General features: G+C 36.2%; 1 protein-coding gene across 2 annotated transcripts; it reads left to right on the forward strand.

Annotated features, from left to right (window-relative positions):
* The first annotated feature begins 1,613 nt into the window (after nt 1-1,613).
* Nucleotides 1,614-19,847, forward strand: LOC145780931 (uncharacterized). Of its 2 annotated transcripts, XM_082592600.1 has the most exons (6): nt 1,614-2,148; nt 4,071-4,184; nt 9,756-9,915; nt 10,487-10,609; nt 13,667-13,801; nt 19,496-19,847. In XM_082592600.1, exons 1-6 carry the CDS (start codon nt 1,900-1,902, stop codon nt 19,669-19,671), a joined length of 957 nt encoding a protein of 318 aa, XP_082448726.1. In that variant the 5' UTR covers nt 1,614-1,899; the 3' UTR covers nt 19,672-19,847. The 2 variants fall into 2 exon arrangements, with proteins under 2 accessions (XP_082448726.1, XP_082448727.1); XM_082592601.1 differs by lacking the exon at nt 4,071-4,184.
* The last annotated feature ends 3,108 nt before the right edge of the window (nt 19,848-22,955 follow it).

Below are 22,955 nucleotides of genomic sequence, written 5' to 3' on the forward strand. Positions count from 1 at the left end.
CATAAACAGCTAAAAATCGATTTCGATCAGCTCGCAGCTAGATCATCTTCAGCTGAGTTTATTCAAACAGACTTCAGAATTTAGATTAATGGTGATACAAAGAGCTGCAAAGGTGTTTGTCAAAATTTTGCTTTTTTTTTTCTTTGAAGAGCTTGTTTTTGCCTCTTGCTTTAATTACTTTTCATGTAAGATAACCATGTTCAAACAGTGTTAAAACAACTTGCCTTTCGCGTTTGCGGTAAAGAAGGTTTTGTTTCTTCTGACAGCATACCTACTGCGATAACTAACCTCCAGTTGATAGATACACGTGAAGTGACTGCAGTGTATAGGTCGCGAGAAATTTTGTAAAGTTTGCTTGTAAAGACTAAAAAGCATACAACATCAGCTGATTAAGCTTCTGTAGTCTGCTGCTATGTAAGTTAGAAAGCAGGATATTGTAGTCAGCAACCTTATTGCATAGCCACGAACAAAACTATGATAAACAGATAATTAGGTTCATCGGTTTGATTTGAAGGCCAGCATACTTTAGCAGTGTTCAGGCCAATCATTTACAGTTGCCAAGGGCAATTAAAATGAGCACCACTCAATCCTGTTTGAACAGCTGAAGAAATGCATGTCATGTGCAACTTCATAATTTTTATTTTCCTAGTATTTCTAGCAAGTTTCATTGGGTATTCGAGGTCAATTTTATTTTGCTAAATGAAATTGTTTGCCAACAAACTTTGTCAGAAACGAAAACTAGACAAATACACTTTGCTTTAAAACGACTTTCGAAATAAAATATATCATTTTAATTGATTTTAAATGTTGAATGAATGCAGAAATCTTGACATTGAAATAAAACGTATTCTTATTGAAAAAATTATAAATGTAAAATTCAAAATGGTTACCGCTCTGGTTGGCTATTCATGCATTTGCAAAGTGCTGAACTTTTGAAAACGCACATAATATTTTGACAGTTCTTGTTATGCACATTTTGTTTTAAAGGAAAATGGTTAGAAAAGGAAAAAGACAACGAATTGTATGATGTTTCTTGAAAAAGAACTTTTTTGCAAACAAATGAAAGCGCGTATAAATCAGAAATCATTTGTAATTCGAACTAGTTGCGGTACTTTGCGAAATCGTCTTTTTGAATTTCTGCGGCTTGAAATTTGTCCTTTTAGCAACCCCAGCCCCGTGTGCCAATGATTTCCTAGACTACATTTGAGAGACAAGCATAATGCGTTTCATTATCTCGGCCACTCAAACCTACTGATGCAATCGCAAAAGAAATTACTAAAAATATTATGACGATTTAGGAGCAAAATGGTTGGAACGCCGGGTTAAACTGATCAAAAAATAAAAAGCCCAAAATATAGTTAGGCTACTAAACTCGTGTTCAGTAAACGCTTCGAAAACGATACTGTCGTCATCTTCAGTGCTATTTACATTTATAGCACTAAAGATGGAGACAGTATAGTTTTGGAAACGTTTGCTGAACATGAGTTTAGTGTCTAAATTTTGTTCTCTTTTTTTTTTGATCAGAATAATGGCAATTGTTATGACATAAACCATTTAGTCAGAACTGTTTTACAATACTTTTTGTAATTGTATTTTTGTACAGTACCAGAGAGAGAGAGAGCAAACTTTTATTCGGTCTGTTGCGAGAATGGTATACGGTACCATTATACACAATGCGAATAAAATAGCACCATAACAATCTAGATTCCACAACAGACAGAAAGCAGCGAAAGACAAGTCAGCTGCATTCAGTGTTTTAAGAACTACCAGTCAACAGTTCTTTTCTTGGGGGCATTAATCAGCTTGAAATATTTTGCAGTTTTCAGTTGATGGATTAAGATTTTCCATAATAATAAACTGAGCAGAACTTATGACAGAAATCTGTTCTGATTGACAAGAATGAAGCTAGGAAGGAAGTTACTATCTCATCGGGGTATTGATGATTCATTGGGGACATACGTAACCGATTATGTGCTGTTTGTTGAATGTCTCCTACTTTTTTCATACTACGTTTATCTCTTTGTGAAGTCCCGTGGATCGACGGAAAAAAATGGACACGCGAAGTCGACCTATGCTGTGGCCGTGTTTTTTGCGCTGGTTGGTGTGGCTGCTTTGGTGGGTGGACTAGCACATCAGTTCCTTCAAACGGTAAGAGTTGCTTTGAAACAAATTTTATTTTGTATTTTTTTAAATAAACCGCCGTTGTTCTGATAACTGCATCTTAGACCTGGGCTGTCACTAGAACTAGACACAGTAGATTTGAAATCGACAATGGAAACTTTCCTTTCAATAATCAAAAAGACAACTTTGTAACACGCTTTTCAGTTCTTAGTTGCAAAATAAGCAACAGTTGACTTTTTTAAGAGTCAGAGCTGCTAGCGCCTTTTCTCTAAATGCCTTGTTAACAGCTTATGGAGTTTTCCTAACGCATAGGCTAATGTTAAAACGTTGATCCCCACTATCTTGTTTTTATTGAATACTGTACAGTTTAGTCAAATTATGAAAACTTTTTAACAAAATAAGCAAAAAAGACATTTATTCACCTCAAACCAGTAGAGAGAGAGAGAGAGAGAGAGAGAAACTTTTATTTCGTCTGTTGCGAGAATAGCACGGAACAATTATACACAGTATGAATAAAATAGCACCATAGCAATCTAGATACCGCAACAGATAGAGAGAGAGAGAAACCTTTTATTTCAGATATGCCAATAACTACCCCTCTGTGTGAATCTTGAGAAGCATTCCAAGCATGCATATGATTTGCATGAAGCGAAATCACGCCGAAACTCAGGTGAAGTTTCAAATTACTCAATCAGTTGCTGATTGAGTAGTTTGCAATTAGTACGCAACTTGCCCCAGAGCGTAACGTGCTTTTCTTTTGACGGCTTGTCTCCCCAGGCTACGTTGCTGGGAATTAGCGGCATTGTCCTTTCCTGGTATTGAAACCACGCTCGTCTGGAACTGCTGAAAGGATTGTATTTTATATATTTTTTTATTTAAGTCCGACTGCCTGATCCAGTTATGAAGGCCAACACACAAATCAGTTTTTCATATTTGAAGCTGCAAAAGTTGTGGTGCTTCCAAATTGGTCCAGGTTTTCATTAAAACAATCACCGCGATTTCAATGGAACACGCAAATAAAAATGCACACCAGAATAAATGAAACTGTCTATGGTTTCTTTGTTGGTTTTTTTTTACACTTATAAAACTATCACCCACCACTTCTTTGATTGTAGCCTTTTTTAGAGCATGTCAGTCAGACCTCATTTTGTTATGAATATGTTTTTATGCCATTTAGTTAAACTTAAGAAAGCGAAAACCGATTTTTCTCTTTACTTGATTAACCGCTAACCAGTGATTTTTTTTTTCCAATTTTTATCAACTGACAGCATGTACTTTTTCGGCATATAATTTACATTAAACTTACATTATTTTCGTTAAGTTACAGACAGATTTGTTTGTTGGTTTGCGATGTCCATTAAACCATTGAAAACCACTTGTTTTACTCATCACGAAATTATCAAGTCTATTGTCGATTCTGTGAGACAATGTGATATGCAAGTTTGCTAAACTAAAAATTAGAACGTACACTTTGCCTTTCATAACTTGCATAAATGCTACAATTGCAGTTACAGTTCATTCCTGTACGTTACGTTACGTACAGTTGGTGCGAAATCGTAAGATTTTGTCACAGAGGAAATAGGGTAAAAAAACACGCAATAAGTCTGAATTGCCTCATAATATGGTGCTATTTCTTAAAGTAGGAGAAAGGGATAGGTTTTTCTTCAGCAGAAAAACCTTTTGAAATGCCAAGTACCTGTGAATTCTACTAAAATGCACAAATGCCTGTTTGATTGGTGTTGCTTTTATTGTTCAGCATGTGTGTGAACCGGTGTGAATTTGTAGCTTTACTTTACGTTGAAAGTCGAGACTCCTGCCAAGACTGTCTAAAATATCTCCTCCACCTGCACTCCTGCCAAATACCTCCATAAAAAGATCATGGATTTCAAATTACCTGTAATCCGTCAACTGTGGCACGTAATCAATGACGTTTTTGTTTTTCTATTTAGGTTGAGCCTTATAACGATTGGCGTGATAATATGACGTGGCCAGTCTTGTGGCGAGTGGCGGCAGCTTTGTCGGGAGCAGTATCCTTTGTCTTCTTACTATTGATTGAGCACCTGGTAATATGTTGTTATACAAAGTAACCTAAACGTATTTTCTCATAAATTATTACAAGACATTCCGTTGAAATTCTCACAAAATGATGAGGTCACAATGTACGTCACACCTACAGACTGACCATGACGTAAGAACATTAATTTGAAAGTATTATTACTTTTGGCTGTCTGTGCGCGAACATTGCCATTTCTTGAAATCAAATATCTCGCTTTTTCAACCGCCTTGTTTTGGTTGAAGTGACATAGTTAACATTTGCAAAAGGAAAGTTCTCATTTGAACCTGTTAATAAATCTGTCACACCCTTTCCTGGCCATGGCCTATTGGAGGTCTTGGGTTGGGCTAAATTGCAACGCCGTGAGTTTTGGCGTTTATGAACTCTTTCAAACAATAGGAAGAATTTTAATGAAAATCCTTTGAAGTGTTATTCGTGGCGCCTTATAATCTTCAACAAATTTCCGTAAACAAATGCTTTGTGTTTATATGTTCTGGCAATATGTGCCGTTTGTAACGCAAAATGAACTTGTTAACGTAAAGAAAAAGATAAAAATTGATCATGTTTGCCTTAGATCTACTGTAACACTTATAATTGGCCCAAGAAAACTTTGATGGCTGTAGCAAAAGGGGAAATTAATTTTAAGTACTGTTACATTCAAGGTAAACACTGTGAATAAGCTTAAATGTCCTTGCTGGTGTCGCAACAATAAATTCATACTGGACAATCATAAATCCATCGTAGCATTGGGGTAGGACCTAGACAAGCTATGCTAGGTAGGGCTTGCATTGTCTTTTGCTTGCGCTATATTATGACGGATGCTTTTTTGTTCTTGTTTTTGTGTTTTTTATTCTAGGTTTTCGTGTAAAAACAAATTTCACCTGATCATTGAGCTTTTTGTTGCGTGATTGATTGTGTCCAATCCAAATAGCATTTGTTGTCTTTTGGTGATGTCCCTAACCGCCTGTGGCTACTGCACATGGCAGACAACTTGGCCTCTAGCCACTACACGCTGCAATCGTGCTTGGTCTATTAAAACAGTTGTATTCAACTACCTGTTTTTTATCTCAAATGTTTTAAACTAATAGGAATTTTCATAACTCTCTTTGCCAACTCTGGATATTTATTTGCAGTAAATTTTGTAAGACTGGATTCATCATATAAAATTATTCATCGACTACACAGAAGTTTATGAATATTCGCCTTGTAGTCGAAGAAACCATCATCTTCTTCGCACATACACGGTCAACATCTTCCATTATTTGTAAAACTTTTTCGAGTTTTTTATTTGAAAAAGGTTTTTAAAAGCCTCCCTGGTTGCCAAGCCCATGCTTTTTCATTGCAAATGAGACATAGCCACGGGATAACCGGTATGCATTGTACTTTTCGCATCTTCAAACCGAAGTCACCGTGACGCTACCAGATCAAGTATTTTTGTTGCGTCGATCTCATTGAAAGAGGCCAAATCAAACAGGCGTTTCTCACTTAATCCAGTTCATTCTGAGAATTTGTAGACTTGTAACTTAATTCAAAGGTACGTTTTTGAAAACTTGACAACAGGTTATTTGGATTCGATGCCATGTTTTTCTCAATGTATCGCAAACGCTTGATTCGAAGAGCACTTAACCTTTTGTAATTTAGAAAAACACTTTTTGATTTTTGAAAGGGCCTTAACTTAATACCTCACGTCACAGGAAAACAACGTGCGTAGTTTGCATCACTCAGTCAAGCTACATGGAACTACTAACACTTGGTAGGAAGTTTTTCAATTTACGGTTGAAATCAAAAATCACGTTTCAAGTTTTATAGTAGCCTACTTTGCGGTTTTACAGCGATACTAAATTAGCACCCAGATGTTTTCAAGGGGCCCTTGAACATGAACAGGTGGTGCAATAACACAGTCACCTGTACAAGCAATACTTTTTTCAGTTCCAATACACATCAAGGTGTTTATGGACTTTGTTCAAATGGCAACGGATTTTGATAGCATCAAATTAAGTTATGGAAATTGAGATTGTTAAACTAGACTAGACACGTTTACATTTTGGCTTAAAAAATTCGTGAGCAAATTTTTTACTCACAACTTACTTTATCTACACATACAAGTTTTAGGGGTACGGCATTCTGTTGTTTATCTGACTATTGCATCGATGTTGCAGATTGAAATTGGAAGGCTCAGACATTTATCTTTTTTTGATATGAAACTACGTTTTAAAACGAGGGTTTTCACAACTCGCTTATAACACCTCACAACTACAGAAATAAATGAGTAGTGTAGTGTAGACAGTGCTGTAATATTTGGTTTGCAATGATTTTAATTGCATTGCATTTAGGAAGCAAAGATTGCCTAATTCCGGACAATGATTTTGTGTCCAAGCCGCCACAAATGACGTAGTCGACGGTTGTTCGATTAGTTTTCATCGTAGTTTGTCTGCGGCTTCGGTGCAAGAAGTACCAATTTCTGGATCATGTTCATTAAGTTGTTGAAATGTAGTCAAGATGCAAGAATATATCAAAAACTCGTTTAAAATCTAGTGATCGGTACAAACTTCACCCTCTAGACTAGAGTCTAGAGACAGTAAAAATTATGAAAACGGGTAATCGCCATTATTTTGCTATATTCGCCTTGCGATTTGGTAAATGTTGAAGAAAACTCTTTGCAGTTGCTGTGTCAAACTTACTCCCGCGTAGTTGTCTGCTTTTCATGAGTGTGATGATGTGCATCCCAGATAGCAAAATCCGTTACCCTTATATTTATTCAACGTCTGCAAACAATGAATCAATGTAACAATCACGGATTTTGTTGTCTGGGCAGCAGGTGCAAGGATGTTTTAACACGTTATTCAACGTCCATTTCAAAGGATATGTATCGCTTTGCATTAGGCAAATGCGAAACAAAGGTTTACAGTTAGTTGGAATAGCTCCTAACTGTCTTCCTTGATTGACAAGCAGTAACATTGTTATATGTTATGCTTCCAGGATGAAGTTTAGGTGTGTTTCTACTGACAGTTTCTATTTTTAATCCTATATTCTCAGCCTGGCTGTGGCTTCTTGCAAGTAGTGCTGCAATCCTTTTAGAGTTATTATTTGCTTGAATTTTAAGCGCACAATCTCATTGCAGAAAACCATGAGCAAACCTTAATAATAATTCACGAAAAACAAAGTATAAATTATCATCTGTATTGGTAATAATCAAAGGATTTTTTTGCGTCTGTATCAAGTTTTGTCTTGTAACTTTTTCACTTGCTGTCATTGGTTCTTAATTTTAAGGTATGCAAGGTTACTTGTGGGTTGAAAGGTCCATCTTGAATCGACCACCGCTTCAAGCGGGACAGATCATTGTCAACCCAGCGAGTAACTCGTTTCCTTATCACTTTGATGTGACGTCTGCAGAAAGTAAAAACAAGATTGATTTACTGACCGCAAACGTGCGGTTTTGCGCGGGAAGGACATCACAAGGTCAAGTTAACGACCCCTTCAACCACACCAGAAGACACATTGCCTTTAATGAGGGTTCTGTAATCATCTATTGAACGCGGTCATTTTTAATCGAAAAAAGCATGTTGCTAAGTTTGCCTATGACAACTTTTTTTTATGCGTCTTAAGGACAAGCACCAAGATTTTACGTGGTTATGTTATCTCAATTTTTTTCAACGCTTTGCATGTGCAAAGTTGTGACTGGGTTAAGATTGTAGTGTGTGCTCGGTTTTGGTTTTAGATAAAGATTTGAGCTCGGGTTTAGATTAGTTTATCCATAAATAACCTAACCCATTCCGCAGTTTAATCCTTTTCAAAATAGATTTAAGCAGATGAGATCACAGTTTGTGATAAGATTGCATATCTAAGTAGTTATCTAATGTTTTACATGCCTCAACACATTACAGATTTGTATAATTATAGCCATAACAATCCACTACATACCAAGATTTTGAGAGAAAATTAAATTTTAGTCGAGGTCGAAGATCATAACCGACCTACACACTTATCCGAGAAAAAGAATCACTTTTGAGAACCAGTGCACACTTGTAGTCTGTGACAAAAGGACTCTTTGAGTTTCATGTTGAATTCTGAGATTCTCTTTCCTTCGCAGCGCTCAGCGAAATCAATTGCTACGATTTTGGAATGCAACGAAATATAATGAAACTTCAATCCTGGAAAACTTTATCAAGGATTTTCTATTAGACAGACTTGGATTGTTGAAAAGGAGCCATCTTCCTGGCGTCAGCACTACCTGACTACTCACTATAGAACAGCGAGCATTGTGTTTCGCTAACCAGTAACCATACCGGTGTAGCCTCCACACTAGCCATCAAGACTTTTCCAAAGACATGCGTTTCTCGGCAGTCGAGTGTAGCAGGAACTCAGCGATAGACACGTTCCTGCTACACCCGACTGCCGAGAAACACAGACTTGGATTGTTGAATTTGTTAGTAGGCACTGTATAAAAAAGCAAAGTTGGTACGCGACAATTACGCAATTGCACTTTAAAAGCTGGAAAAAAAATTTAATAGTTTCCACTTTCTTGTTTGATTTCTTTGGTTGTTGAGTAGTGGGTGCGCAGCTTTTTCTTTCCCCTGTGCTATGTGCCATTAAATTTGTTGCTTTCTTATAAATTCAGTTATATTATGTATTCGATTATCCACTTCAAAAAGTAATGCAAGCAATTTTTCTTGAAAGTTTGAGAAAATTTAAATTAAAAAGTTCGAATTTTTTTTTACAAAGTTAATGCGAATTAAATGCATACAAATGCTATAAAATCTGCTTTGAATCAAACGAACTCTTGTCGAAACCTTGGCTTTAGCTACAGTATATCAATATGGCCGAAAAAGCTTGATGTTTTGTGAGAAGTGTATAGAATACTTGACGGTTTGTTGCACTTTACAGTGAACCGTTATTGTCAGTACTAAAAAAAATGATTAAAAGCTCTTTTGTTTGACGAGCCAACATTTCTGGCGCCATTAACCAATACCTTCTCAAAGCTTTTAAGTCTGTGGTTTTCAATGTAGCCGATTCAATGCAAGCGTAGTTTGCATTCAAACTTGGTACATGGGCTATGGAATTTTCATGAGAATATTATAACTAGATAATCTCATAAGAATGCGCTCAAGAAACCGACACGCTTTCTCAATACAATTTTGATGTGCCATGAATTACAACCATAGTATTGTATTGATACATGGCGTGGTGAAAATTATGCTGCAGGCATCGACAACTACCTGAACAATTATTTCACCTCGTTTCGTTGTAAAGACCTTCAAAGGTCTTCTTCAAAAAAAACTGTAGGCTAATATGAAGCTTTTTAACAATCTTCTGCAAAGGTTTCTCAAATCAAGATTTAGCTAAACTATTGAAAAACACTTTGTACAATGCTGAAATTAGTTAATTAAACGCCGAAAGTGATACGATAACTTACTTTCCATTAGATGTCTTGCATTTTAGTAGCAGGAAGACGGAAGAACTACAAACACCAATTAAAGTTGCCATTTTTACAACAGTTTAACGTCTGGTGGTGATGAAAAAAAAGCGATTTTTGAATAGCAATTTTACTAGCTGGTAACACGCATTAAACTTGTTTTTACAGCTAACGTCAGAAAACGTTCTGAACTTCACTCGCACCTCACTCATTGCATATTACAGCATCTCCATCTTAGCATGTGTTGGCATAACTTGTCACAGCTTTTGGCTTCTTGCAACTGACGATCCGTGGACTTTGCTTGTTACATTTGCATTTGTTTTTTTAAGTAAGTACCGTATGCGATGCAACACAGTGATAACTGAAACTTATATAAACAAAAGTCTGTGGCCTTGATTTAAGAAGCTTGAAGTGTTTACGAAAAATAAAACCGAATTACATTTTTGTCTTCTCTCCGATCATTGGCTTTGAGAGTTAAATCTTATTGACCTGAATAAAAAGAACAGCCGATTAATTTAGAGATGCTGACGAATTTCAAAAACGCTTGCGGACAATCTGAATAATATATGACTCAGTTTGATTGAAATTTTGTTTATAGGTTATATTGGTCTAAATATTGCATTTCAAATATTATTTTTTTGTTTTCAATAAATGTAACTTATACAAATGTTGATAAAACGAGTTTCGTATTCGAGCTCGTTTGATTTACACTTTTGAAATAAGTTATGCTGCTAAAAGCGAAACTCGTTGATTGAACTGACTGGTGTGAAAATAAACACTCGCACCACGAAAGTTTGATTGTGTTCCCCACACTTCCATATTTTACGTATGATGCATTGATTTGTTTTCTCATCACTTCCGTCATGCATAGGTATCATATCAATCAATTTACTTTGCAGCCTCCTTGATCGAACTGATAGTAGGAGGTTTTGTATTGCGGAAGCGGTACAAGAGCTTTCCTCGCGTCACGGATATCGTCAGCTCCCAATCGTCTGCTGACACCTTGTGTTTGAATCCAGACAGTGAGTTGCCTAATTAATTGATGCAACGCATAAATGTATGTTTTTTTGATAATAGAAATAGACTAATGAAGAATTGCATTTTTTTTCAAACATAGCGATATCATCTCCACGTTTTCACGTACGGTTTTACGATGTAACATTAATATCTCTTATCGGCGTATAGGATGGAATGGAAGATGTTTTGTGTTAGAAATACATTGCAGTGTGTAGTGCACATGAAACCGAGTATCTATTTTTTACTTTTTATAACATTTGCAATTTTTTTTTACTTTAATTGACATTCTCATTCCAAAACTTTGTGCTTTTTTCTGTATATATAACTGTACCTGCCGCAAATCCATGTATCTACCACAAGTACAAGTCGTTGTTTTACAACTTCCTCAAACAACGTCTCAGTAGCAGTCACTTTAGTTGAAAACAATCAACTAATCGCATTGTTTCACTTTTTTACATCCTTGTCATTTTCATCTTCCATCTCTACCCGTGCTCGCTTGTAATTTTCTGATGACTGCCTGAAAATCAGATGATCTGTCCATGTATTTCTTGACTTTTGTACCAGTACATTGTTGGAAATCGTGGCAAAACATCAGCTTAAGATTTAGGCTAGCAGCTTTTAGTTTTAATATTTTGTGACTATTACTGTACATCAGTGGTTCCCAACCTGGGGTCCGCGGACCCCTTGGGGGTCCGTGAAAAAACATTTGGGGGTCTGTGATTACCTTGATGAATTTTGGAGAAAAAAAAGAAAAGCGATCTTTTTACTTTCATTTCTTTCATTAAATTTGCTTACGTTGAAAAAAAGTTTCGGCATGGCACTTTGGGTCACCTTAATATTCAAATAGCCTACTGCTGACATTTCTTGAACAATTCATTTTCTTATTTGAGCAACTGTTTAACCTGATATTTTCCGCAGGAGTCATAGCGGCAATGCAATATGACACAGTACAGTAGTTGAGTAGCATAATTATTACAATAGTCAATAGTATGTTAATTGAGTTTCAGGCAAAATTTAGGTAGGGGTCCGCAGAATTAATAATTTGTCTAAAGGGGTCCGTGACAACAAAAAGGTTGGGAACCACTGCTGTAGATGAAGGCAAAATAGAAATACCATGTAACCATCTATTCAGAATATAATTTTTATGTGAGTTGATAATATCGGAATTTGCTTTATTTGCTCGTTTTACATATTTTTTAATTTTTTTTTTACATGCGCTAGCTTAAGATGCTATTATTATAGAAAAATCGATTCTTGAAGTCCGACTTGAGCACGTAAATCTCATTTGCGGACTTGGCAGTAGCCGAAATTTACTTGCTGAGTTGAAACACTTGCTGAATTGTCGCATGCCGAGTGGTCTGACAATCTTGTGCAAATGCCAGCATTTCATGAATGTTAAATAGCAGTATCATTTTTTGTACATTAATTTAACTTTTGCAGACGTTGAATCAATGCAAAAAAGAACTGGCTGCTAGCGGAGTGATTTGGACACTCAGCCATTGTTTATTTTTCTCAAGCGAATCGAATTGGCGTGTTACTGTAAATGGCGATCGTTCCTTGTAATTTACTACTAGATCAATCATAATTAATTGTAAACTCTTAATCATTTCAGTCATAGCCCATCTAGCAAATGTTTCAACGTTGCTAAGCATTAAAACGACGCAAAAATGGCGACTTTTGCCGGCTGGAAAGTTACGCAAAATTGTTTTCTAAAATTTGACACGAAGCAAATATTTTATAACCTCCTTTTTGCTTTTGCAACGCTACTCAGCAAAATTTCTTCATCATAGTTATACGTTAATAGACGTTTCAGTGATTCAATGCAGGATTCAATGTGTCACAAAGTTTAAATGGACAACATCTGTATTTATTCAAACTGAAATTACCTTTGAGCGGTTCCATTTTTTTAAAGTTTTCTATATTTTTTTCCAATTTGCCAAGTTTGAAATTCTTTTTCAGCGCAAAAAAGAGTAACATGACGTAATCGTTTTCCTACTGAAGTATTTGAGCGGTTCCTTTTTTTAAAAGTTTTCTAAAATAGTTCAACTGCAAAAGAATTTCAAACATGGCAAATTGAAAAATTTTAAATTATGCTGCTCTTGAATATTATGCAAACTTTCCCAGCCAGAAAATTATATAGTTCTTTTTTTCACTGATTTATCGTCTGGCTAGATTTTTTGAAAGACTTTTTAATGGCAACATGGCATTGTGCTGCAATAACTTTTTTGCAGCAATTGATGAGTAAGACTTTTTTTTGCTTCAGTGCTGCTACTTTTATGCGATGTTACTATCTATGTCATGGATGTACTAAACAAAGTTCGGCGTTTATTTTCTATCTACAACGCTTAACGAGCTTAAACTGATACAACAACGATAAAGTGAACTGGCGAGAAAGAGATGCAATCTTTATTTTTGAGTGTTTGCTTTACCAATTTGCAATGTTTGTCATACAAAGAAACTGTGATTTGATACTTTCTCTTCTCTTGGCGTTATTGTCTTTGTAATAGCTTGTCATAATATTAATATGTTTCAGTTTTGCATTGTCGCGTTTTATTCGGTGATGCTGTGCACTCTTAATGGCTGTAAATATCAGGTCATAGCTAGAGTGTATTTTACCAAATGAGACAGAATCTCATAACAACTTTCTATAATATTTTTAGTTTTTATGCAGTGGTTGCATTTCTCATAGGCAGACGACAAGAAGTTGGTGAATATGCGCTCTAAGCTGTTACATAATTTTTTTAAATTTTATAACTTTTTAAAGGGTATTTGCTTTTGCATTGAGCAGTGACCAAGAACCTATAAACAAACGGTATGCCTGTGTTATACAACTCACCTTTCGCATACCCAGAACGCTATCTGTCTCATATTCGTAACTTGAAAACATTAAAAGAAGCTTTATGATGTTGTTTTTAGGGATTAGAACAGCAAGAACGTTGAGTGCCACTGACACACAGTCATGTTTTCACTTGGCTTTAGCTTTGATTTTTTCTGAAAGGTTAAAGGCCCGAGTTATTTCCTATTTTTCTTTCAGGAGTAACACTGATTTTGGTTCATTGCAGGTATCGAGAAAGCGGAAGAGCAAAAAAGCGAAGCAAAAGCGATAGAAACACTAAACAACAACAAATCTTACATAACGACTCGAAGAACTGATCTTCTTCTTCATTTTCTTGCTACTTTAATATTTTTTGTTGGAGGTAAGTTGTTTGCGCTGTTGTTTATGGAATGCAACACATCAGTGCCAACAAATGGTCTTATGGCCTGCATAATGTCTACAAAGTACTGTAAATCGATAATTTCTGAAGAACAGTTTTGACTGCGGTGATTCTACACCTTTTGGTACCATTGGTGCCGAAGTAGGGGGGGGGATGGGGAGGATATATCCCCCCCAATATTTCGGCACCCCAATAATTCAGAAAAAATTATTTGCTATGAAATTGTACTTCGATTTAGTTGTTTGCTAGCATCTTGATTCTTGAATTGCTGTTGTTTTTGTTTTATTGATGTTTGATCACAGTTCTAAATTGTCTTGGATTTGACGGTAGATAATGAAGGACCTTCATTGAAGGTATTAAGGACGAGTTGGACCAGGCCTTTGGCCAATGCACTGCAGTAATGCTTATGAGGGGACTCATTCACTCATTGTATTAATCTCCTGTGCAGGCCTTGTGTCTCTGGTATGCAATGGATTAATCTCCTGCGTTTAATTACAGCTCGTAACTATTGTTTCTGCTTTTTGTTTTTTCATATCTTTATCCTGCATTGCGGGAAAGCGGACTTGAGCGCTATGCATTGGTGTACGCCTTCCGAGGTACACCTGACCCACGCTGCAGCTGACGGCAATGTCTGTTTCCGGTTGTCTACTCTACTTATGACTTAAATTTGATACTACCCATTACTCGAAATCGATCACTGGGTAGAGGCAATTATCGTACAGTTTCTTGCCCAGAGAAACAACAGCAAGTGCGGGTGGCTGGAATCGAACATGCAGGCTCTCTCCTGCAAGCCCAACGCGCTAACCACTCGTTACTATAGTTTGCCCGGTAGCCTATGCTCTTCTGCTGCTTGTGAGAGGTCGTTTTCCAATCTTCGTAGATTGAAAACCTTTCTGAGAAATACTTTGGGACAGGAAAGGCTGAATGCTAGCATTATTTGCAACATTCAGCGAAATATTCTTAATGACATCAGCATACTGTAAATGACGTTGCTAATGAGTTTTCAATGCGCGCTACCGTAAGACGAAACATGTTCGGTTTTAACAAGTTCTTGTCATGTGTTTGAAAGTTATTATTTTTGTCATAAATTTGCAGATGTTCTTCTGTAGCTTCGATTGTTTTCAGTATCCTGACTGTAGTGACTTTGTCCTATTGTGCAATAAGTGTAGTGATTCTTGTGAAGGAGAGGACAAGCAGAAAAGTATCACTTCTGTTTTTGTTTTTTTTGGAAAAACTAAGCATTTATTGGAAGGTCATAGGTTCGAATCCCGCTGAAGGTAGCCTACCAATTTTTCTTTGCTTGTTTCTTAATCTTGCAGCAGTCATTCACAAGAGCACTGGTAGCACTTTTATCTCCATGATTTCTTATCTGTATATTATGCTGTTAGCAGCTAATTTGCCGAGGTCCGGTGATTGTTTAATAAACTTACTACCGGTACCACTACAATTGTGTATAAAAATATGCATCCCCCAATGTTCAAAAATCGTCTAAAATTTGATAAATTGTTAATTTATCTCCCCCATTCCTCAACTAACTTCGACACCACTGTTTGGTACAAAAGGCGTAGAAAATATTTTGGTATACAGAAGTTTAAACAATATTGAGATTGATGTTTGTAATGCTAAATTGTGAAGGGGTTTGTTGATGGTTGTCTGACCAACAACACAAAGTCAGTATCATCTAGGATTCTAGAGTCATTACCTGTACAGTAGTGCTGAGTAGGGTTAGGGTTTGGTGCAATAAATTAAGTTTTATAACTTTTTGACGTTTTAACGATGTGTTTCCTGTTTGTTTCCCGGTTTGTACATTGACGTAGGAATCATTAGAAAATTGTGAAGCGAGAGTGTTTACTCAATCTTACATCTTTGCGTTTCCAACTTAGAAGTGCATGAGAGTGAGCGTAGCCTACTGTACGCTGAGTGTAGGCGTGCTATACAGGTACAGCCTTTCCTTGGCCTTTGCTCCACAACTTCCACCATATGTCAAATATTCACAAAAACTCAATAGATTGAGTTTCGCTTTTAGCAGCATAATCGTTGTTTACTTCGCAATGTAGATATTAACGCCCTATTGACAAAAACTCCAGACTAATTCTCCAATTTTGAAGGACTTTGAAGAATGACATTGTTTTTAACATTATTTCACGTCGTATAGTACGGTGGTTTCATCGTACTATACGACGTATTGCCTGATGAAGTCATTCTTATATCTTCAGACTTCCTTGAACAGCTTAATAATGGTTAGAAGAAAAATAATATGATGTTAATGTTAGTTTTCATACTTGAGATCCAGTGAGTTCTTCTGTACTCGCAAGTACATTGGTCTGCAACGTTTCTTTGTTTTGAAGTATCTTGGGCTTGAATTAGGGATAGCTGAATCATAGTGTCAGGTTATTTGAAGTTAAACAAATATTGGTTTTCGCTGTTCAATGTTCAAATTTTATTGACAATATTGTTTTGCAATGTTGTGCCTGAATATTTATTAGCATTCGCGTTCTCCTTTGTTGTGCCGTAATGGTTAAGTTAAGTGCACTACGCTTTATTGGTCTCTGCTCTGTTGTATTAAAAAAATAAACAAATTAGTGAGTTGTTTGGAAAACAGGAATGTCGCCATTCGCTCTGTGAATTGCAAAATGTCTCTGCTAACAAACTCCGTTTTTTTACTTTGATTCAACGTCTGCAAGCGTTGAACCAATGTGAAAAGAGCGGATTTTATCAACGAGTAAAAACCGTTACACATCGCTTCAAAAATTCAGGAACAAACTATTATTGTATAAAACTTTGTCAGACCCATTCCACTTAAACTGCCCTCCCAGTCTCTGTCACGCCATCAATTGTCAAAACCATCAAAACTAGATCGTTTTAAATGTATTTAATGCGTAGGCCACGATTTAATGTTAAACATAACAGCACAAAAAACAGACAAAGAATCGTTTTATAGCCACCATAGCTCATTGCGATTGTCTTCATTGGTTTTCAAGTTTTCTGAGAAGCTTTGAGCGTCGGATAGAATGGCATGTTGAAATCAGTAATTGCAATTGGTGATAATGGCTTTGGCAATAGCGACCGGTATGTTTGCATAGTTATAATGCTTGTTTGGCGGTTAGTTGCGTTCAATTACAGCAGCTGATCAATAATAACGATAACCTTGGCAAAATCACTTTGATTTTAAGATCTCAAGTCGGAAGATGAAGAAACGGTACCTTTGATGTTCTTCACTATTAATGAAAATGTTATGGAATAGCTTAACCTTTGCGGTAATTGTTGGTAGTATCAACGCTATGAGTGTAACTTTAAGCGGAGAATTGCTTGTAATGTTAATTTTATTACAGTACTTCCAAAAAGACATTTGCATGGAGAAATGATCACCGAAGGATTAAATACTTTACCACTGATTATATGTGTACAACGTAGAACTGCAAGAAATCAAATTTGAATGACTTGATTTATTGCTTTATTTGAATAGAATAACAATGGAATAATTTTTATTTGAATAAGATACTGAAGAATCCGTCTTGACGTTGGAAAAAGCTTTTATCAAAATGTTATACAAGTTTCTGAACCAGGGTGCTTTTATTTACTTGTCTCTTCATAAAGATTGATCTTTTTTTGGACTGTTATTAGCAGCCGTCTGTTGTCACAAGCTTATCTCCTGCTTATCAAGTCAACTGGTCTTGTCAGTTGCCAGTGCCCTTGGAGAACCCAGTCAACAGAAATGGTCCTGTTAACGTCTAACAACGTTGAAACGATGTAAAAAATTTTGATGGTTGCTGGGTCAACAAATTATGTCCGTTATCTCAATCTTGTTAACTTCCTTCTGCCCAGATTGCTCTCGAAAAGCAGGAAGGCAATTTAGACAACAAAATCCGTCATTGTTGCATCGATTCAACGTCTGCAATTTAGGGTGGCTCGTTTTTGAACTTTTTTTTTTAATTCTCTCCGGGTAGTGGGGAAATGGTGCCAATGAGTGAGAAAACAATCATGACAAAATTTGAGATTCGTAACAAATTGTCTTCAGCCTCCTCATGGGGCTCAAAAATCGAAAAAATGGGGTCAAAAACGCAATTTTTTTCAAAAATATTTTTAGTTTGGGTAGATACAATATTGTTTAGATTAGTCTATATTGTTTAGATTAGTCTAATATTGTTTAGATTAAAATTAGTCTATGGTTTTTAATTAACTCTAAAAGTGGTTATTTTAAGGCAAAATGGCTTTTCTATTGACTAGGTGCCACCAAGGCGGTGCAGGTTGTGGTTGCTTTGAAAATTTAGTTCATGAACTAGTTTGTTAATCATCTTGCTGTTCATGTCAAATATTTGATTTCTACTCCTACAATCTGCCAACAGACTTTCTGAAACATTGTTTCTTCTCTGTGATATTGTTTGACTTATGGCTGTTCCAACAAAATCAAAAAATTATCTGAAGCTCATTTTGTTATACAGTAGGATGAGTAGGTGATACTTTTTACGTAGGCGACTGGGTGGTGGCAAAACAGTGCTGCCAGACGCCTAAAATGAATTTTTCGAAAACCGCTTCAAAAACTCCCCAATCCGATACACATTTCTCCAGACTTTTTCTCATTAAAGTATGTCTCTAAAAAGATCTTCACACGATATTTTTTACTGAAATCCTGTTGATCTTAAACAAAAGAAGTTTTTGACCTTTCTGCAATCTTTCAAGTTTTCTAAGCGAGGTTTCTTCTTTATCGTTGCTTGACAAGTTTCCCTATTTGTCAAAACTATTCTCAAATTTGAAGTAGGCTTCCTCCGGTAAAATTGTTACAAAGAAGGTCGAAAAACAATGCCGATTTCTCCAGTGCTGCGGGTGGCATGATTCCAAGGGCAAATTATTTTTCGCTTCCGAAGTGGCAAAAATTTTTTTTATTTGATTCAACTCTCTTTGGTCGTTTAGGATTGCCTCACTCTTGTTTTGATTAAGGAATTGGGCTGTAAAGAAAAAAAATGAAATTATTGTGACAAGGATAAAAAATTGTGTAATTTAAGCAAGAAAAGTGATCCAACAGAGTTTTGATAACTTACATTGGTCACGACTCTCTGAAGATTATCGCAATGAAATTGTTAAAGCACCAGGTGTCCATATCAAAATGATAGACATTATGATGAACTGAATCGTTTATGTCTTTTTTATAACCAACGCGGAAATAGTGTAGCCTATTATTTCGAGTGAGCTGAACTATTTTATAAAGTATTGCTAAATTTAGATTGTCACATGCTCATGAATGGCAATAATCCTGTATCCCACACGAAAAAAAACACGAGACTGGTGATAACAGCTAGATTATGACTGGCACAGATATTGGAAAAAGATTATTAAGGTTGAAAGAATTTAATTTGTTTTTGTCGACCGGAAGGTCTGTTTGCGATGACGTTTGTTTCTAGTTAAATTCGTCACTGTTCTTTTTGCATTGAATTTACATCTATAGGCTAGGCGTTAAATCAGTGCATGAAAGACGAATTTTTTTTGAATGGAAAGCGATTTTTGTAATCTTTCTACTGTACTCTACGGAGAATCTTACGGTTTCAGCTGAAATGTCGCAATGACTTCTTTGAAGACCAGAAGTTTCTAAACTGACGCTCTATTTCAAAACAAAGATTCTTTTTTTGGCTGTTGACAAGCAGAGTTCTTCAAAAATTTTAATACGCTTTAATTTTTCAGGTGCTTTCCAGACACTTTTCGGAAGAGTTTATGGGTGCAGTCAAGGGTCCGTAGACTGCCCTATTCCAAACGAATTCAACCACAACGCCATTTTTCACCTTGTTGAAATCATTTCTATGCTTATTTACTTTTTTGCTGAACTTTTTGCAGTCAGTCACCGACGACGACTGCAATAAAGGATGAGAGACTCGTCCGAACAGCCGGTTTGAAGATGTCATCGCATTGTTGGTTTTATTTATTAGCCTTAGCCACAAGTGTTATTCACAACTCGGGCTGTCTCAACTGCTTTATACTGTATGTAACCATTGAATTGGAGGCGCTCACACTGTTATAATACACTATTTTTAGTCTATTGTTTTTCGTTGTTTAAAATCCTCAGAGATTCAAGAGCTTTGAAGTCTTTCATTGAAAGTGAAATTATTCACGGGAGACTTACGTCGACCATGTTTCATTTATTTGTTGAAAACGATATGATTTGCTTGGCCAAGTATAGGTAATTTTTGCCAAGACAGAGTCTTGAAAATTGAATGAGGTTGTTTGTTATTTAAGACAGAGTCTTGTTAAATGTTATGAGATTAATAAAACCTTGCAGTGGTTTACAGAACTCAACCTCTGTTTTGAAGTGAAAACATTAAATTGCACTTTAAATGTTGAATCTTGCTAGCGTACAAAACATACGTATGTACTGTAGATACGACATATTATTACCATTATTTGTGTCTGTTGATATACTCAGGGTTGCCAGGTGGTCTAAAATTCGGACAAAAAACAATATGTTTAATTAAAAAATTCCTGTGCTATCAGTGAAGTGCTGTACTAAAAAATAAACATTTTTTAACATTTGTCCTAAAACGTCCGAATTTCATACTAATAATGTCCGAATTGTTCTTGAGTTACCTGGCAACCCTGGCTATGCTCCGCAGCTGTGCGATTGAATAAATTTCTTCAAAGAAATTTAATCATTTTTTTCACTCTTCTATTTATTCCGCTGGACTATTGTAATCATCCATCTATCAATTTACTTTTTGTCATATTTTTAACCTGTTTATGCGTTAAATAATTCCATCTCTTTGTTTCAAAGCTCCCTTTATGTTAGGCAATTGTGGCTTATTTCTGCCCGGTTGTGTTCTAACTTACTTTCAAAGGAAACTTATCGTAGACCAATCAATTTTTTTCATGTTTCTTCTCTTGCTTGAATTTGTATTGTTATCACCTTTGTATATGTGTAGGCTATACGTGAACACAATCTAAAGATGCATATATGAATTTTTATATCGTTGCCTTATTTACATTTTGTTACTCATTTTTGCAATAAATGTTTTGACAGTGAATACAAAACGTTATTTCATTAATATGTTTCGTTTCGTGTTTTGATATGTTTATAATAAATACGTTTTAAAAAAAACTCGCTACTTGACACCAATAGCCTACTTCTACGCTACGCCTTTGGAGGTTTCTCGGAAAATAGCTTAAGGTCTTAAGGCATTCTTTTTCATATTGTGGATGTAGATCGCTTTTTTTGTATTCAACATCGTAGTAGAGATAAGTTGGTTGGTTTTAAATCTTTAACCTCCGCTGACAAAGCCTTGATAGGGGCTTCCTGGTAGGTTTGCATATTTGTTGAGGCTTTTGATACCGAGCCAGTTACCGAGATTTGCAGAGTGAAGTTTCCGATTCTTGAAATGTTGTTGCCAGCGAATATTTCCATCTGCTAGGTGCCGCTGAATGAAGAGCAATCCTGAAATGCGTTACTCAAGCGCACACTCCGAGAGCCGAACCAGCGGTGCTTGATTTCGAAGCGAGAGTATAACCAGTAACCACTGAGCTAATAGGGCAGACATAACACAACACGCAGCAAGTGTTCTTCGGCAGCTTTGAGAGACGCTCCAAATTGGAAGCCACTTTAACGTAACTTTTGTAATGCATGAGCCAATCAGAAGCTGCGTTGGTGGCTACCGTCCGATTGTGACCTTTCTAGCACTCAGCTAGAGAGTTGATTAGTGCTTTGAACGTTGTTTGGTAATTACAGAAGAAAAAAGAGTTATGACAGGGGTGATACGTTGGGTACCGCGGCACGCTCACTTACGGTGATTAACTTTCTATCAGATCAGAACTGTTTGCGTTTATTCTTTGTTTTACCTCTAACTTCCATTTACGTAATGACGTCACAGGCAACGCAGCTTCTGATTGGTTCATGCTTTACAGGCGCTTACAAAATTGTTATACTAAAGTGGTTCCCCTCCAAATCAAAAATAGAGTGATTTGTAAATGGTACTGAAGAATCACAAATTATTTGCATAACAGTTAAATGGCCGATAATTGTTGAAAGTTTTTGAGCAGTGAAAAGTTTATTTCATTTTGCTTAGTTCAAAGTTTTGAGTTTGGGCCCTCAAAAAATATTTCCTTCAAAGTTTAAACGCGTTTCACTTTACTCACTTTAATTTCTGGTCTTTTACGCCGTAGAGTGATGTAGGTACAGAAATCAAATGTCCGCTACTTGTCGCCACAGAAGAGCTACATTTTGTTGTGGCAAACCCTATTACTTTCACGAAAAATCAGAGGTTCTTGACCAATGATGCACGCACCGCTAAGGAGTGCGGAGATGCTGATATGGTGTTTGTCAACAACGGTCATTTGTTTGTTTGTCAACGAGCGGTGTTTGTCAACAACCAGCATAGGCCGCGAGTCGAACCAGGTTTGCATAATTGGAAGCGCCGTCACACCGATTTATGCTACCAGATCAAAATGTTGCTAAGCCATATTAATGTGACATGCCACCGACATTTTGAACGTTATATATTTTAAATATTACATGATAAACAATAATTTTAAAGTTAAATATTAATGTTCTCAAATCAACAGATCACTGTTCGTTTGATGCGCTTTCTTTTGGCAATATCATGATCTTAAATTGTGGACATAAGGGTTAGGCTACAGTTTTGAAATGATTTGTTGTAACTTATTGCAGGCAAGCAGAACTTGCAGAAGCCACAGCCCACAAGATTAATGAAATGATGTAATTGCGTGACTACCAAAGTTGTGCTGTCACCTGTAGTCTTGTGCTTTCCTTATCACCCCATCTTTTTATTAGGTTATAGCCCAAGGTTGGGAAAACAATTGTCTGTAAACCAAATCAGGCCTCTTTCATTGATAAATCTGGGCTGTAGAACAATTTTTATACATATTGCAAGCTTTTAATCAACTGAAGTATAAGTAGCAAAAACTAAAAGATTAGTAGCCTATTTTGTAGAAACTGTTACATCTTTGGACACCAGTCTAAGTCCAGGCCATAAGCTCACAAATCTTTCAGTTAGTAGTTCCAAAAGTTTGCTCATCCGTGCTGGATGCATAGTAGTTTTCTTGGGCATCTTCCAAGACTATTACAAACATCATTTTCAGATTGAAATATCAAAAATACACTGGTCTTAAGTGATCAATGTTACATTTCTTTCAGTCACTG

This window comes from Aplidium turbinatum, chromosome 12, assembly GCF_918807975.1.
Source record: "Aplidium turbinatum chromosome 12, kaAplTurb1.1, whole genome shotgun sequence".
NCBI classification, from domain to species: domain Eukaryota; kingdom Metazoa; phylum Chordata; class Ascidiacea; order Aplousobranchia; family Polyclinidae; genus Aplidium; species Aplidium turbinatum.